Genomic DNA, 15,137 nt, shown 5'->3' with positions numbered 1-15,137 from the left:
ATCTTACTTGCCGCTAAGAGAATCGAATTATGTGTTCTTTATGAGAAAATTTTGAATGACTGGTAATCTTTAATTTGTACCTATTAACACCAGTGGATGAATGGCACTAAATTTTATTCCGTAACTTACAACAAAATATGATTAGCAGTAAGATATCATTTAGCTTATCAAGACAATAGCTGAGAGAAATCGTTGCGATTTTATCGATGAGGTAGGCAGGTGTTTGTGCTCAGTGGTAGGTAGGTGATTACACTGATGCTGTCAAGATTAAGCGGGTGGCACTTGACCAATAGAATTATAGAGTATTATCTACAAGCTCGTTCTTTATTTGTGTTACGTATTGTCGACTGCAAAACGATTAAAATATTATTTTTCTTTTTTTACAAGCATTATCTTCTGAAATAATATTTTAACGTTATAACAAAGAATTAAAGTTAATTAAAAATATTTATAGAGTACGTTCAAATGAAATTTACGTCCAAATAGCCTATTTTTTTTTTTTTTTTTTTATTTAAAGCGCTTTTATCTTAGACTAGTATATATTAAATGAAATCTTTTATTATATAGATTTCATAACTTTTTGACTTAAAAATTCTATCAGGAATATATATATATATATATATATATATATATATATATATATATTTTGTTAAATAAGTTAATATATTCGTTCTAATAAAATTCTAAGAATTAATTTCGAACTTCTTTAACTTAAAGAAGAGGTTTGTTTGAACTCTTAAGAACTATTTTACGAAAAATCAGTGTTACCCAGTACAGCTAGATTTTTTCTCGTAAAAAATAATTTAATGTTATTTAGAAGAGTATATTTAGAATTTTAGATTAAAACTTTTCTTATGAGGTTCTTTTTTATATTCAGTAAATTACAATTTTTGTTATTCAAATTTGAGATAAAGAATAAATTAATTATTATTTAATTAACATTAAATAACCAGCGGAAAATACATATTTAATTTGTAATCATGCTCTTGACAGGTACTTGAAAGCTTAAATAACTATTACTAAAGTTTAGTCAATAACTGAAGTATAAAAACATGAATGTTCTTACCTTATGCTTAATGCTACCTGTTTTCCAGTTTTTATTACTATATATATTTTTTTCGGTCAAATAAATAAGTTTGATGATTTATAGTCAATAGATTTAACAGTTTAAAATTCCTATTTTACTTACTAATGTGTACTGGTCACATTATTTTTTTAATATATATATGAAAAAAAATTGTATTCACAATATATATTTATTATGATAATCTGTTGTATACAATAATGTGATGGTATAGGGGTAAATACATATATGCATGCCGCTTCAATAGAAAATCCTCGTTCTATATTGCAGTAAATTTAATATTCTAATAAAATGAAAAGTTAGGTAATAAATAATATTTAGAAATTCAAAATAAGTTTATTGTTCATTAAAAGAAAAATAATGTTCTCCAAGCGAAACACAAAATACTAAAGCGTAATTAATATGTAAATAAGTTTGGCTCTTTTATTTTTCTTTTGATCATATTTCATGTATATGGATGTAATATTATGAAATAATGTTACAGTAGTAATATAAAATTTGGTTTACCTTACGTCACGTTGGAATCCCGACCGTATATTAATATAGTGAAACATTGACGGGACTTGACACACGATGTGATTTATGATGTTACCGGTTATATTCTGTTGTGAATTTTGTGAAAATTCTATCGAAGTAAATAGCTTCATCTTTCTACTTTACTAGTAGCCTAATAAAAATATTTTTATAATTATTATTTTAAAAAATTTACGGAGATTTATACTAGTAAATTATACAATGAAATGTATTTAATTAAGTGAAAATATTTTACTTCATTTTTTCTAGTTTATTAAACGCATAGTGAAACATGTTAGTGTTTTGCTATATAAGCAAAGTTTCTAAAACTTATCTAGTCAGCAGTCACGCTCTACTGTGTAATGTAACCTTTATAATTTGAAACTCGATAACTTATTTTGTTCTATAATCTGTCAGTCTCAAAAAAATTATCTTTTAAAATACATTAAATAATGATTTTTTCCAAAACTATATTATATCAGTTATTATTTTTGGACAGTAGGGAAAAAAATTAAAAGTTGCAAAATTTTGAAGAAATCTTATTTTAGGTGTAGAATGTTGATTCTATAACCATCTGATCTTATAGCCGAAAACCATTCCCACCCTAAAAAGTAGAAATAATTTTCTTCTCGTTCAAAGAGAATAATAAAAAAAGCCGATAGTTTGGAGTAATTGGAGTTTGAAGTAATTTAAAGAAAAATATATGTAAATAAAAATAAAAGTTTAGGATGCTGTTCAGAAAATTTATGAAAGATTTATTAGCGTTATTTCTGATATTATTTTTTTTTAACAAAAAATTTACGAATAAGAAATAACTTTTCACTAATTTCAATACGTTTTTGGAATATATTAGTACCCTCTCCAATATTTTCTATTCCAGTCATAATTTTTTAACAATTTATCATAAATCTTTATAATCTACAAAATGTTACAATTTGTGGTTAAATCTTTTATTAAATGTAAACAGAAATAGAGGTCAACATATATATATATATATATATATATATATATATATATATATATATATATATATGAATATAAATAAAATATATATATTTTATTTATATAAAATATAAATATATATTTTATATTTTATACTAGTAAAATATAAAATTATTATTAAAATTTTTATTATATATATATATATATATATGAATATAAATAAAAAATATATATGTATATAAATATATATATATATAAATATAAATAAAATAAAGCGAATAATACAAAACACGATTTTTTTAAATTTGCTTTTTGCTTATGTCTGCTAGAGTTAATAAAACATCTGACATCAAAGCATCGAGAGAAACAAAAATTTAGTTGATTTTTTTTTATCAGATGTAAGTACTTTTTCAATATTACATATTATATAACAACAAATTCTGTAACAAGGAAAGTAAAGATTAAGCAAATAATATGTAATGAAATTCAAGAATAATTTAATTAAAAAAGTGCACGTTTTATATTAAAAAGATATACTCTTTATGTAATTTATTCAAAGTGAATAAATTTTTTTATAAAAGTAAATTTAAGAACATTTTTAATGATAAATAAATGAAACTTTTTTCAATTTTTTTAAAAATTTTATAAAATATTCATCTTAAAATTCAAGAAAAAAACAAAGTTAGAAACAAAAGTTAACTAACAATGTAACCTGAACCCACAATTAGACAATACTTTATAATAAGATTAGTTGCAAGATAGTAATAATAATAATGATAATATAATAATACCACTTTACAACAACCTCCCTTATCTATTATTCATTTTAGGTGTAAATTAAGTCTCCTTACCTACCTACTTACACACATTTCACCGAATTTGCAATTCAAAATATCTTACTGTTAATACAACTATTTGACAAGAGAAATAGATAGTAAGATTAGAATCGCATTCGGTCGTTTATGTATGTATATATGCGCGTGAATATATATATATATATATATATATATATATATATATATATATATAAACACAAAATGCATGCGCATGCGCGCGCTCACACACATACATTTCTTTAACCCAAAGAGTATTATTCAAACTTTTTTATATCATTTTATTCTAAAAATTGTAGTAATTAAAGAAATAAATATTATACGGGAAATAATATGTAGTGAGCTTTGCCCCAGATTAAATATTTTTTCTACTAAAACAAACGAAGTGCGGAAAAAAATTACTGTAAATGGTACCACTAACGTCCTACACAACTTAGGGAAATTTTCTGGTGACACGAAGAGAAAAAAAAAATTAGGGGAAAAGTTCACCGGCCTTAGACCGGGAATGGCAGTTATTTTATAGTAATTTCTATAAAAATTTATTATTTTACAAAAAAAAAAATAAAAAAATATGTTTGTTGGAACTAGCATAGATGTAAAGGGAATAAGTTGTATCATTTCATTCTGTTTTAATATAATTTTAAGTATTTTCTAGTTATTATGTGTTTATTACTTTCTTGGCTATAGCGATGTATGATGCTATATAGCAGCTACAGGGAATTTTAGGGGAACTAATTTAGGGAATATGATGCTATGCTATAGCTATAAGATGCTATAGTATAATGGCTATACTTTGGATGATTATAATTCGATAACAAAGGGATTAAGAGAAAACCTGGTTTCACTGTTGTTTTTTTCGTAAAATTTTAAATCGAAATGATATTTCATATGTCCACCTTCCTATTTAAATAAAATTAAAAACCCATCCTAATGCAGATTTTTTTTTATTATATAGAATCTCTTTTCTTTCTACTTGAAAATACCTCTCAATATGCAGTATAAAGCTGCTTCCATACTTAAATATCACTCGGTATAATTCTGTTGAAGAATTTTTCAGTAATACTAATTTTAAAAAAAACTAATTTTTCTGCATTTTTTCAATGTGTACAAAAATATGTGCCGAAATAATTTTCAACAGCGGCTTCTGAATTGTGATTATTTGGTTGTAATTTTTTATGTTTATATTTATCTTAACATTATTATATTTATGCTTGAATTTAAGTGTTTAATGTGGATTTGATTCACATCTTCTTTTACCTGAAATTTATATAAATATATATATTTCATAATGCGATATTATCAATCGATCTGAATAAAAAATTTATTTAATATATATTTAATTTTTTATAGTCTAATGAATGCATGCAATTTTAATTAGGTGATCTTACATTGGTTCTTCTATAAACATGTTTAACTTGAAGGAATAATCGAAGTTTTTATAATTAATTCATTCATTATAACAGTTAAAAGAAAAAAAAAATGGGACTAGATCCCACTGTGGTCGTTTACCACAAAATATTTTTGAATTCAATAAATTCGTTTGAGAGTTGCTATTAGTTTAATGTGAATTTTATTATTTGGATATAGTATTACCTAAACCTGATTCTACTGGAAATAATAATTAGTTTTTTCTTTTCTTTTTTTATAAAAAAATATTTATTAAAATGGCCTAAATAAATAATTGATAAGTTTATGTCTCACAAACATAAATACTGAATGCGACATATTAATATTAGACGCATTACATACGGCATCAAATAATTTTTTTTATTTATTTACTTTTTAATAAAAGAAAACGTAATGCGCTGTTTAAAATATTAAAAATGTTTTTTATTCTTCTTTCATCTTATAAGTTACTTATAAAAATAATATTGACCAGTACAACGTTGATCCGGGAACCAATTCTACAAATTTTTTCCCCATGGTGTTTCCAAACAATGATTCATTCATGGGAGTTTATCCGACAGTCCAGCTCACTAGTTTTCTTCTTCTTCTTTTTGTTTTTTACTTCTTATTCTATCCACTATCGTTCTTATACTGTCACAAGCAAGTTTCTCCTTTTACAATATCAGTTTATATTCACTTGGGATATGCAATTCCCGATAGAATAACCGAAATGTTTTTTACTTTTTTTTTTGATCTTCTATTTTGACATTTCATGTAGTATAAAGTATATAACTTATTTTTAACGTAATGTCTATAAGAATGATGATATACGATTGCTATATTTATATGTGTGTCTGTGTGTTATTGTTTATGTTTAGAAAATATATTTTCCCCAGTAGATTTTATCCGTATCAAATGGAAGTAAAATGCTATAAGTTATTTATTTTTTATGATACAAGTTATAGTCATATATTACAAATGTGTGTATTTTAGTTGGATTAAATTTTTATTTAGTATTTGCCAGTAAATTTTGCATTTAATTTTCTGTCATATTTTAGTAACTGTAACACAGGACTTTATAGTTTTTTATTCATAACGGATAATTCTTTTTTTCTTCCTAAAAATCTTTATTTTATTTGAGGTTCGGTTTTTTTAATGAAAAGAAATTCAGTTCTTATTAAAAATGGAAAAATAAATTCAATATTAAAACCAGTATAGGCTTAAAATATATTTGAACCCATCGGGTTGGTCTGGTGGTGAATGCGTCTTCCCAAATCAGCTGATTTGGAAGACGAGAGTTCTAGGGTTCAAGTCCTATTAAAGGCAGTTTACTTTTATACGGATTTGAATTTTAGATCGTGGATGCCGGTGTTCTTTGGCGGTTGGGTTTCAATTAATCATACATCTCAGGAATGGTCGAACTGAGACTGAACAAGACTACACTTTATTTACACTAATACATATGATCCTCATTCATCTTCTAAAGTAACACCTGAACGGTAATTCCCGGAGGCTAAACAGAAAAAAAGGCTTCAAATATAAAATATATTGTGATTTTTTTATTAAGTTGAATTGAATAATTCACTCGATGCTTATCTGTTGCATACAGTTGTATGCATCAAATATTAAGTAACAAACTTGTAAAAATTTGTATTCTTCTAAATAAATTTCATGATAATTAGCAGAATAGGTAAGTAGCAAGTACTTTATAACTGTCATACATGCGATACATGTATGATCCCTCACTTACGTAAACAGCAGCAAGTCTTGGTTTTTCTTTGAGGTCTAATTTAAAAATAAAAATTAATAATGTAAGCAGATTAAATAGAAAATTGGGTTGTTATGTATTGTAATTTTGTAAAAATTTTTAAATTATTTTTAAAAAAATTCCGTCAATTTTATATTCGTAATTTCAAATTTTTTCTGAATATGAAACAGCTTAAATTTAATTTTCATTATATTTTTTTTTAGAAAATAAAATTTTATTTTTATTTTTAAATATATTTATTTTTACACGACTGTCCAAAAATTAGTGTAATGTATGTTTATGTTTGTTACACCGTAGCAACTCAACAGCTAAACCGATTTAGATATATAACTCGACGTTGGAATCCTTACGTTCCTGTGAGTGTTATAGGCTATATAAATATATATATGTAGTACTGGAGATTTAACGGTTGAAGCACAAACTTTTAATGAATTGAATTAATGAACTGTGAACTGTTAGTTTCTGTTACTGTGTGAGCTGGGTTAGAACTGAATGATTCGAATTAATCGAATGAATAATATTACAAAAATAATAAAATTACGGTAAATATAAGTTAAATAAAATAAAATAATATTAAATATATTTTTAAAAAAATTAATAATAATAATAATGGGCTTCCCGTGTGGAAACTGCGTGTGAGGCTAGAGTAGTGAGGTGATACGAGTACCTCGTGCAAGGTTAGACCAATTATCACCCTCAACTAGTAACAAACGGGGTAGCTCGGAGGCACTGTTTTAGGAAGTGCCGTGAGGTGCTCTTATAATACCTCTGTAAACGCAAATCGGAGTTTCAAAATTCAAACAGAGTATTTGTTAGTAGACTGAAGGCTAACACATCAGGTACACTCTCGTTCTAACAGATCACCGTTATTCGGAAACGTTATATCTTCGCAACAAATCTTCCGATTTTCATTTATTGATGTGATCTGTATATTTTCATTTATGCTAATAATAAAATAAAACTGCATATGCTCATGAAATATGTTTTGCTCATAAAGGAATGTATTGTATTTAAGATGTATGTATGTTTGTTTTTTTGCCACAGCAGCTCAACGGCTCAACCGATTTAAATATATCACCCAGCGTTGGAATCCTTACGTTACCGGGAGTGTCATAGACTATATAAATACGTATAAATAAATTTATACATACAAATAATAATTTATAATAAAATTATAATAATTTTTTAATAAATAATAATAATAATATAATTATTATTAATTTAATAATAATAATAATTTATACATAAAATTATATGTTTAAATAAATTTGAAAAAATTGAAAAAGAAATTATACTAATACAAAATGTTCACCTGCACGCTTTTTGATTATCCTATATTAGTAATTATCCTACATTAATAACCAATGTTTTTTGTTTGGCAGTCGTGTTTTTAATTTTTAATATTTATAATTTATATCATAAAAATAAATAGATGCTGTTTAACAGATATAAAAAAGGTTAAATAGGTTGTATATGATCTAAAAATAATTACACCAAACTGGACTTCAGTTTTTAATTAATTATAACACGTTGATTAACTATATGAAACGTAAAGTTATATAATTTATATTACTGTTATTGCATTGAAAACTTCTTCACATTTATGTTTATTAAATTTAATTATTCCTATTTTATTTAACAATCATATAAAATATTATTAGTGTGTGAATAGAATCATTTATAAGAAAAAATTCATTGTCTATATTTATAAAGAGATGCATAAATACGGATTATATTTAAAAAAAATCAGATCACGTTTCTGAATTAATGCGTGCCTATTAAGACTACTTTTATAAGCACTCGTCTTCATTTATGAGGAGTTGGATAAAAGATGATCATGTAAGGGTTTATTCGTATTAACCCTTAACCTTAAGGGTTTATTCATTCCCTTTTATTCAATATTAAGAGTGAAATGAATGAGATAACACCCTGGTTCCTTGTGCAGTTATAATATGGCTTTTGATTCCGTGTTTAATTATGACTTCAGGCTACAGCCTAAATAAAAAAATCAATCTTTTGTCAATTTTTAATAGAATTCACCATATTAGAGTGTATTTATATTTATTTTGCTTGGAGTACATAATGTTTTTAGGTAATTATTTTTTATTTTGTTCTTAAAATTAATATATTATTTAAAAATAATTAATTTCAGGTCGTATAACATAGTAGCGTTATTATATAAACTCCATCATTATTTTTTTCAAATTCGTATGTTCCGTTTTAAAAAAGTTAATGTAAATTATTTCTTTTTCCTGTTTACCCTCCGGGAATTAACGTTCAGGTATTACTTCAGAGGATGAATGAGGATGATATGTATGAATGTAAATGAAGTGTAGTCTTGTACAGTCTCAGTTCGACAATTCCTGATATGTGTGGTTAATTGAAACCCAACCACCAAAGAATACCGGTATGTACGATCTAGTATTCAAATCTTTTCGAAGTTCTCTCGACTTTTTGAAGTCAAGAGTTCTAAGGTTCAAATCTTACTAAAGGTATTACTTTTGTACGAATTTGAATACTAGATCGTAGATACCGGTGTTCTTTGTTGGGTGGGTTTAAATTAACCACACATATCAGGAATGGTCGAACTGAGACTGTACAACACTACACTTCAATTACATACATACATATCATTCACTGAAGTAATACCTACGGTGATCCTGAGGCTACATAGAAAAAAAGATAATTTTTTTTTTTTTAATCTTCCGGACCACCGTTATGTATTGCTTCAGAGGATGAGATGAATGAATTGTAGCGTGTGTGAAAATGCCATGGCTAACCGGGATTCGAACCCGGAACTTCCAGATGAAAGGCCGAGACGCTACCACTCGTGCCACGGAGGCCGGTACAATGTAAATTATTAGTCAGTAAGTATGTACACGAAAATAACGAAAATTATCAAATTACATCCTTAAATGTCATATAAAAAAGTTATAGATATACAAGATTTATAAATTTATTTTAGATATTTTACATTTAAATTACCCAGATTTTATGTTATACTTGAATAACAGAGGAAAAGTAATATTTAAAGAGTACTTCCCCCGATGGTGAGAGGGAAATATTCTTCCATGGATTACTGTTTTATTCGATGATTTGAAATTTCTGACATACTTCAGGAACTTTAAATCAGTATGGTTGAGCTCAAACATACGAAAGTACGTAGTTATAAATAATCTGTATATACGATTATTTAATGAAGAGCCAAAGATTGGAGAAAATTTCATGAAAAATTGGGTGCTGTATAAAGGAAAGATGTGGAAACTACCTACTACCCACTAAATTAACAAAATTGGAGCAAACAGACTTATTCAAAGGATGGTTTCAAGGTTCCTTTAAGTAGAAAGTGTCTGTTCACAGTTTTAGGGTGTTAGGGTATCTTAACTAGAAATTTTAACAGGACTGATCATCCGTTTTCCGTTTACTAGTTCAAATATATACCGTATTTCTAGAAAAAAAATTATTCTGTCCATATAAAGTACTATTTTAAAACAGCCTTAATCTTCTGTTTTGAAGGCCATTGTACAACGAAAAATATCCTTCAGAATCGTACAATGTATACTGTTGGTAACGTTATTTGTTTCTATGTCTGTGTTCCTGTATCCCTGTGATCTGCAGTTATTTAATAATTTATTTAGTTTGTGTGTAAGGGTTTATAAGTCTCTTTTGGGAGATATTCTGAGAAATTTATGTATAAAATCTGCCTGCTTGTCTGTTGAAAATCGGTTGGTATTCATAATAATGATCTTATAAATTAATGCGAGGTTTTCTTTCTTTCAAAAAAAAGCAAAAAGTTTTTGCTTAATATAAAATTTATTTTACGTTGATTAATTAATCATTAAAAATAGTTTTTGTAGTTATATTTTCAAAATACGATGGAGGATGGTGTAATTTTCACTTATCAACTTGTTTTTTGCTGAAGTTATCTATTTACAATCACTTTCCCGAATGTTAATCTAGCCCACGAAAGAGGAGCATCAAACGATAATTCTCAACGAGTACAAAAATTAAAGTACAATCGATTTGTACAAAAGTACAATCGAGCAAGAGAAAATAAGTAAGCTGTTATGAATTAACTGGAAAATACAGTAGATAACTGGAGAATGCTATAAACAATAGACGAACGGTAAATAACAATGTTAAAACCAGAAAATGTTAGAAAAATGAACAACTAAATCACAGATAAAGCAGTAAATAATTAGTACGTCAGATGTTAAATAATATCTCAGATGAATCAACTTCATTGTTACATCTATCATCATTTTACTAAAGAATCAATTAAAGTAGATACACATGATTGTTAATTTGAAAACATCCAATTCGAGAGTCCTATTATGTTCACCCAAGGATCTACCATCTAGGTCCAATTACACACGAGGAGGAGATTCCAGTAAACCTCCTCTGGTAATATATAAAGTCCTGATTAATTAATCATTAAAAATAATTCACATAAAGTCAGTTGTGAACAAAAGTACAAATATAAAATGCCGAAATAAGAAGGGTAAATATAGATAAATAATAGACGTAAACATTCATAACGTTGAATACGAACTTAAATATTGTCTTAAATAAAAATTCAAATAAAAATAAGACAAATAGTCAATAAATGTAAATACGGACTCAAATATAACACATATATACCTTCACTATCAAGGTACACCAACCAGATCTAGCATGTGAAGCCTTTTTAGCCGTCTCATATCTTCACTGTTATCTAATAAATTTAAAACAAGATGGTTGTTAAGATGTGTATCCAGTCTAAACACATATTTCGAAATCAGGTGTCCAACCTTCTCCCCGAAAGTATGAAATTCTTATGTTTTCGTGGATCTCAGTATTCCTCATAAACCACGGCGGTTATGTTATGCTTTGTAGTATCTTATCCTACTACCTTTGGATGACCTTTACATTGCTGTTGTACCCCAGAGTTCAATTATATCAATCTACATTGGTTTCAAGAAAGCCTTGTACAACAGAACCGTGTTAGACAAAGATAGTTGAGATCTCTTGCTCAATAGCCAGTACATTTTTTATGTCAAGATGCCTTCTTTCTCCCTTACATGATCTCTCCAAGTCATACGACGATCCATGTGTGGATCGTCATACGATCCATGTAGCTTACTTACCTTACGCTACAGGAATGAGGGATCTCAACATTGTTTAAGTGAACTCCAGGGCAGTCTTCTCTTCTAATTGTAAATGTAACGTGATTGAATTTCGACGGATTAACCAGTATTTTCCATTAATGTATCATATGCTGACGGTATTCAGTGCTGATTGTAATTTATCCCAGGCTAGAGTCTGGGTATCGTCAGCCGACAAAATTGTTATGTCGTCTGCATATGATGTAACTGTAACATAGTCTGAATTAGGAAAATTAATCCAGGAATATAATCGTTTCCACAACTGAGCCTTGCGGAATTCCTGCATTATTATCAAAAAGATTAGACAGCAGTTCCTAGTTGCATTTCACTTGTGAGAAGCAACCAAGTAGTTGTGTAGGATTAAACATTGATGTGTGGTAGGTATGATTTCAATTTAAAAATAACACCAGGCAACCAAACGGTCAAAGGTCTGTTGCCCGACGTCCAAAAAGGCTGCCGAACAATTTCCTTTTCCTTCCAGACACCTGAAGATAACGCAAATAATCCTATGAGTTTATTCCACAATTGAATGACCACTCCTAAAGCCAAATTGATGGTCAAGTATTACCCCTTCGAATTATTTTAAATTACTTAAAAGTAAATTTTTGTTATTACTTTTTTTATTTTAATTTTTGTGTTCTATTTATTATATTCTTTATTTTTATATTGGTGTATAACATTATATGAAATATATTTTATAATTTACGTAAAAAGAAATTAGAAATAATTATTAATATTTCATTTTGAATGGATATTTTTTCCCTAAGATTGTTTTAACAGATGATATTAAGATTCAATCCGATTTAGTAGCTTATAGAGAACTTAATTACCTTATAAATTTATTAACTAATAAAGTATTACGATTATTTTTTTAATAATATATAATTTTGAGGCTGACCACTATTGTTGTGACAATGTAGGTGTGGTTCTTCTCTATGTCTGGGTGTGGCCTGAGTCGCTCGTATTTGGCAGCCACAGGCTGGAATCCTGCCACATCAGTCCATTCTGCCACCTGCAGTAAACCACCATTTTATTATTACTATTATCATCATTATCATAATAATAATAATTATTATTACTATTGTTAAAATAATTAGTTATTACTAATTCTGACCAATTTGACTGCGGTTAACCGCAAAACGGATAGTTAATAAAACATTTGCAGGTAAATACAATACATATGAATTTTATTACTAAGCGTACAGGAAAATGCACGCACTTACTGGCATACTGTAATTTTATGATCTACATAAAATTAAATTTATTAGCTTGAATTAGTATTATACAAGAGTTTTCTTTTACTTCATTTTTTATCTCATTATTTAAGAATTCAAAATTTATTATATTTTCATCTTCGTTAACATTTATTTATTTTTATTTTTACAACAAACTATGACTCTTTAATATTTTGTTTATTAAATTGAGTTCATATTAAGTTAAAAATATATTACAGTAATTATTAAAGAAGATTCTTGTGATCTGGAAATTTTCAAACTTCATTTTCCAAATAGAAAAAATGTAGATGCTTTGTAGTGATAACATTAAGGAATAATCACAATAAATACATTTATTAAAGAACTTACAAGATAATAAATTATATTTAGTGGAACGATCTTTATAAAAATAGTTAAATATACACTATAATTACTTTCTCTTTTAATTGCAAAAGAAAAATAGTAAAAATTAAATTAGCTTGGATAAAATGTTATTTTATTATCTAATTTATGTACAAAGAAATATTACGTATATTTATAAAAATAATAAATTATTATTAACACAAGATCAAGCTAGTTCAAAGTAATGTGACTGTTTTCATAATGTTAATGAAAATATAATTATTTTTTGAAAATATTTTGTGGTAACTTAAAACGTTTTAACAATTTGTTTTTCTCATGTAATACTAAAATTTTATAAAATTTATTATTATCTTTACTGTAAGTTATTAAATAGAAATTATATTGTATAATAAATGCAAATCATATTGTTTTATGGTAATGTCTTATTATTATTATTATTATTATTATTATTATTATTATTAACATTATTACTATGTCGTAAATTAATTTTAATTAAAAATATAAATTTAATTTTTACCAATAATTTCACTTGTATTCCAATCAGTAATTTAAAATTTCATTGTATTAGAAAGCTGTAATAGAATTGGTAAATTGATTATAAATAATTATAGAAATCAAAAAATATATAATTTAGATTCCTTTATAATAGAAAGATAATAATCAACTTCGATATTTCCAAATGAAAAAAATAATATTTAAATTTATGTAAAAAGAAGAAACTGAAAAAACCTACCCTTAAAAACATAATTTCCACAAATAATGTAGATTTATTAAAATTTATATACGCTACTTGCATTTTTTACTGTAAATAAATAGTCTGGTACTGACCTTTACCATAGCAGAATTTACTGTCATTTCTACTACATGAAGAGTGTAATTCTGCCTTCTTCCATCTTCATTAAATCTAACTTCTCCTGTTAAACCTTCAACTTCTACCTGTATTCATATCAAAAAGTCATTTAAATAAATTATCAATTGAATTTTTATGTTAATTTGTAAATTAATAAAGAGGAAATATTTACATAGATGTATTCTGTTTGTTATATTTAAAAGACCCTAAGTTTATCGTTTGATTGCAAAAAAGATATTAATTATATCAAATGTATCCTTTTTTGCCTCCTAACTTGTTTTACATTTTATTTTCTAGGTGCACAACGAAGTTTCGTCATCAGCACCCAGAACGATGTTTTTATTTATGCAGAAAACAATTAAATATTAAAAATTAAACCAACAGTAATAAAAAAACCCAAAATAGATAGAAAACGCCTATGTCGTATACTAAAAGCGAAATAAAACCACAATAGAATACGATATTTAAAATTTAATTTAAAAAAATTAGAAAAAGAGATAGACGAAAAATATTGGATGAATAATCAAATTTTTGAAGCCACATGCAAGGTCTTAAGGAATCGTAAGATATTCAAAAACATCGTTATATTGTTCCCTACGATATTTCGGATATTAGCCTCTAGTTTAAACTTTCAACGCAATGCCGCATAAAGACACAGTTCACAAGGATGTGATGTACCGTTGGTTGGCAGTCGCAGTAAACACAAACACTTGCATCTGAGTCATGAGATAACCATGAGTAAACCTTGAGTGCCCTATTCGCAAACGGCAAATAATAACCTCTTCTAGACGGTTATTTCTGCATGAAGATTTTCATGACAACATAGTGTTCTTAACTACACAAAGTTTATTGTCTATGGTAGCATTCCATTTACTTTGCAACTAATCACGGACCATTTTCTTAATAAAACAGACAAGATCATCATAAACAACGCGATGAGTGAAAGGAGGTTGCAAATAAGCCTGTTTGCCACACTAATTGATAGTGTGGCAAAAACTAATTGATAGTGATCGGTCTCACATTGTGTCACGCAGAGTTAT

The 15,137-nt window shown here is 26.7% G+C and overlaps 1 protein-coding gene across 1 annotated transcript in view; it reads right to left on the bottom strand.

The window, feature by feature from the left end:
- GluRIB (Glutamate receptor IB) overlaps positions 1-15,137 on the bottom strand; it is a 250,505-nt gene that overhangs the window by 81,630 nt on the left and 153,738 nt on the right. The window contains exons 7-8 of the mRNA XM_075372702.1: positions 14,076-14,183; positions 12,569-12,682 (exon numbers count right to left, since the gene is read on the bottom strand). Coding sequence (XP_075228817.1) covers positions 12,569-12,682; positions 14,076-14,183 — 222 coding nt within the window. The remainder of the gene's footprint in view (positions 1-12,568; positions 12,683-14,075; positions 14,184-15,137) is intronic.

The sequence above is a fragment of the Lycorma delicatula genome, chromosome 8, assembly GCF_047948215.1.
Source record: "Lycorma delicatula isolate Av1 chromosome 8, ASM4794821v1, whole genome shotgun sequence".
NCBI lineage: Eukaryota > Metazoa > Arthropoda > Insecta > Hemiptera > Fulgoridae > Lycorma > Lycorma delicatula.
This window is presented reverse-complemented; position numbering and strand designations above follow the sequence as displayed.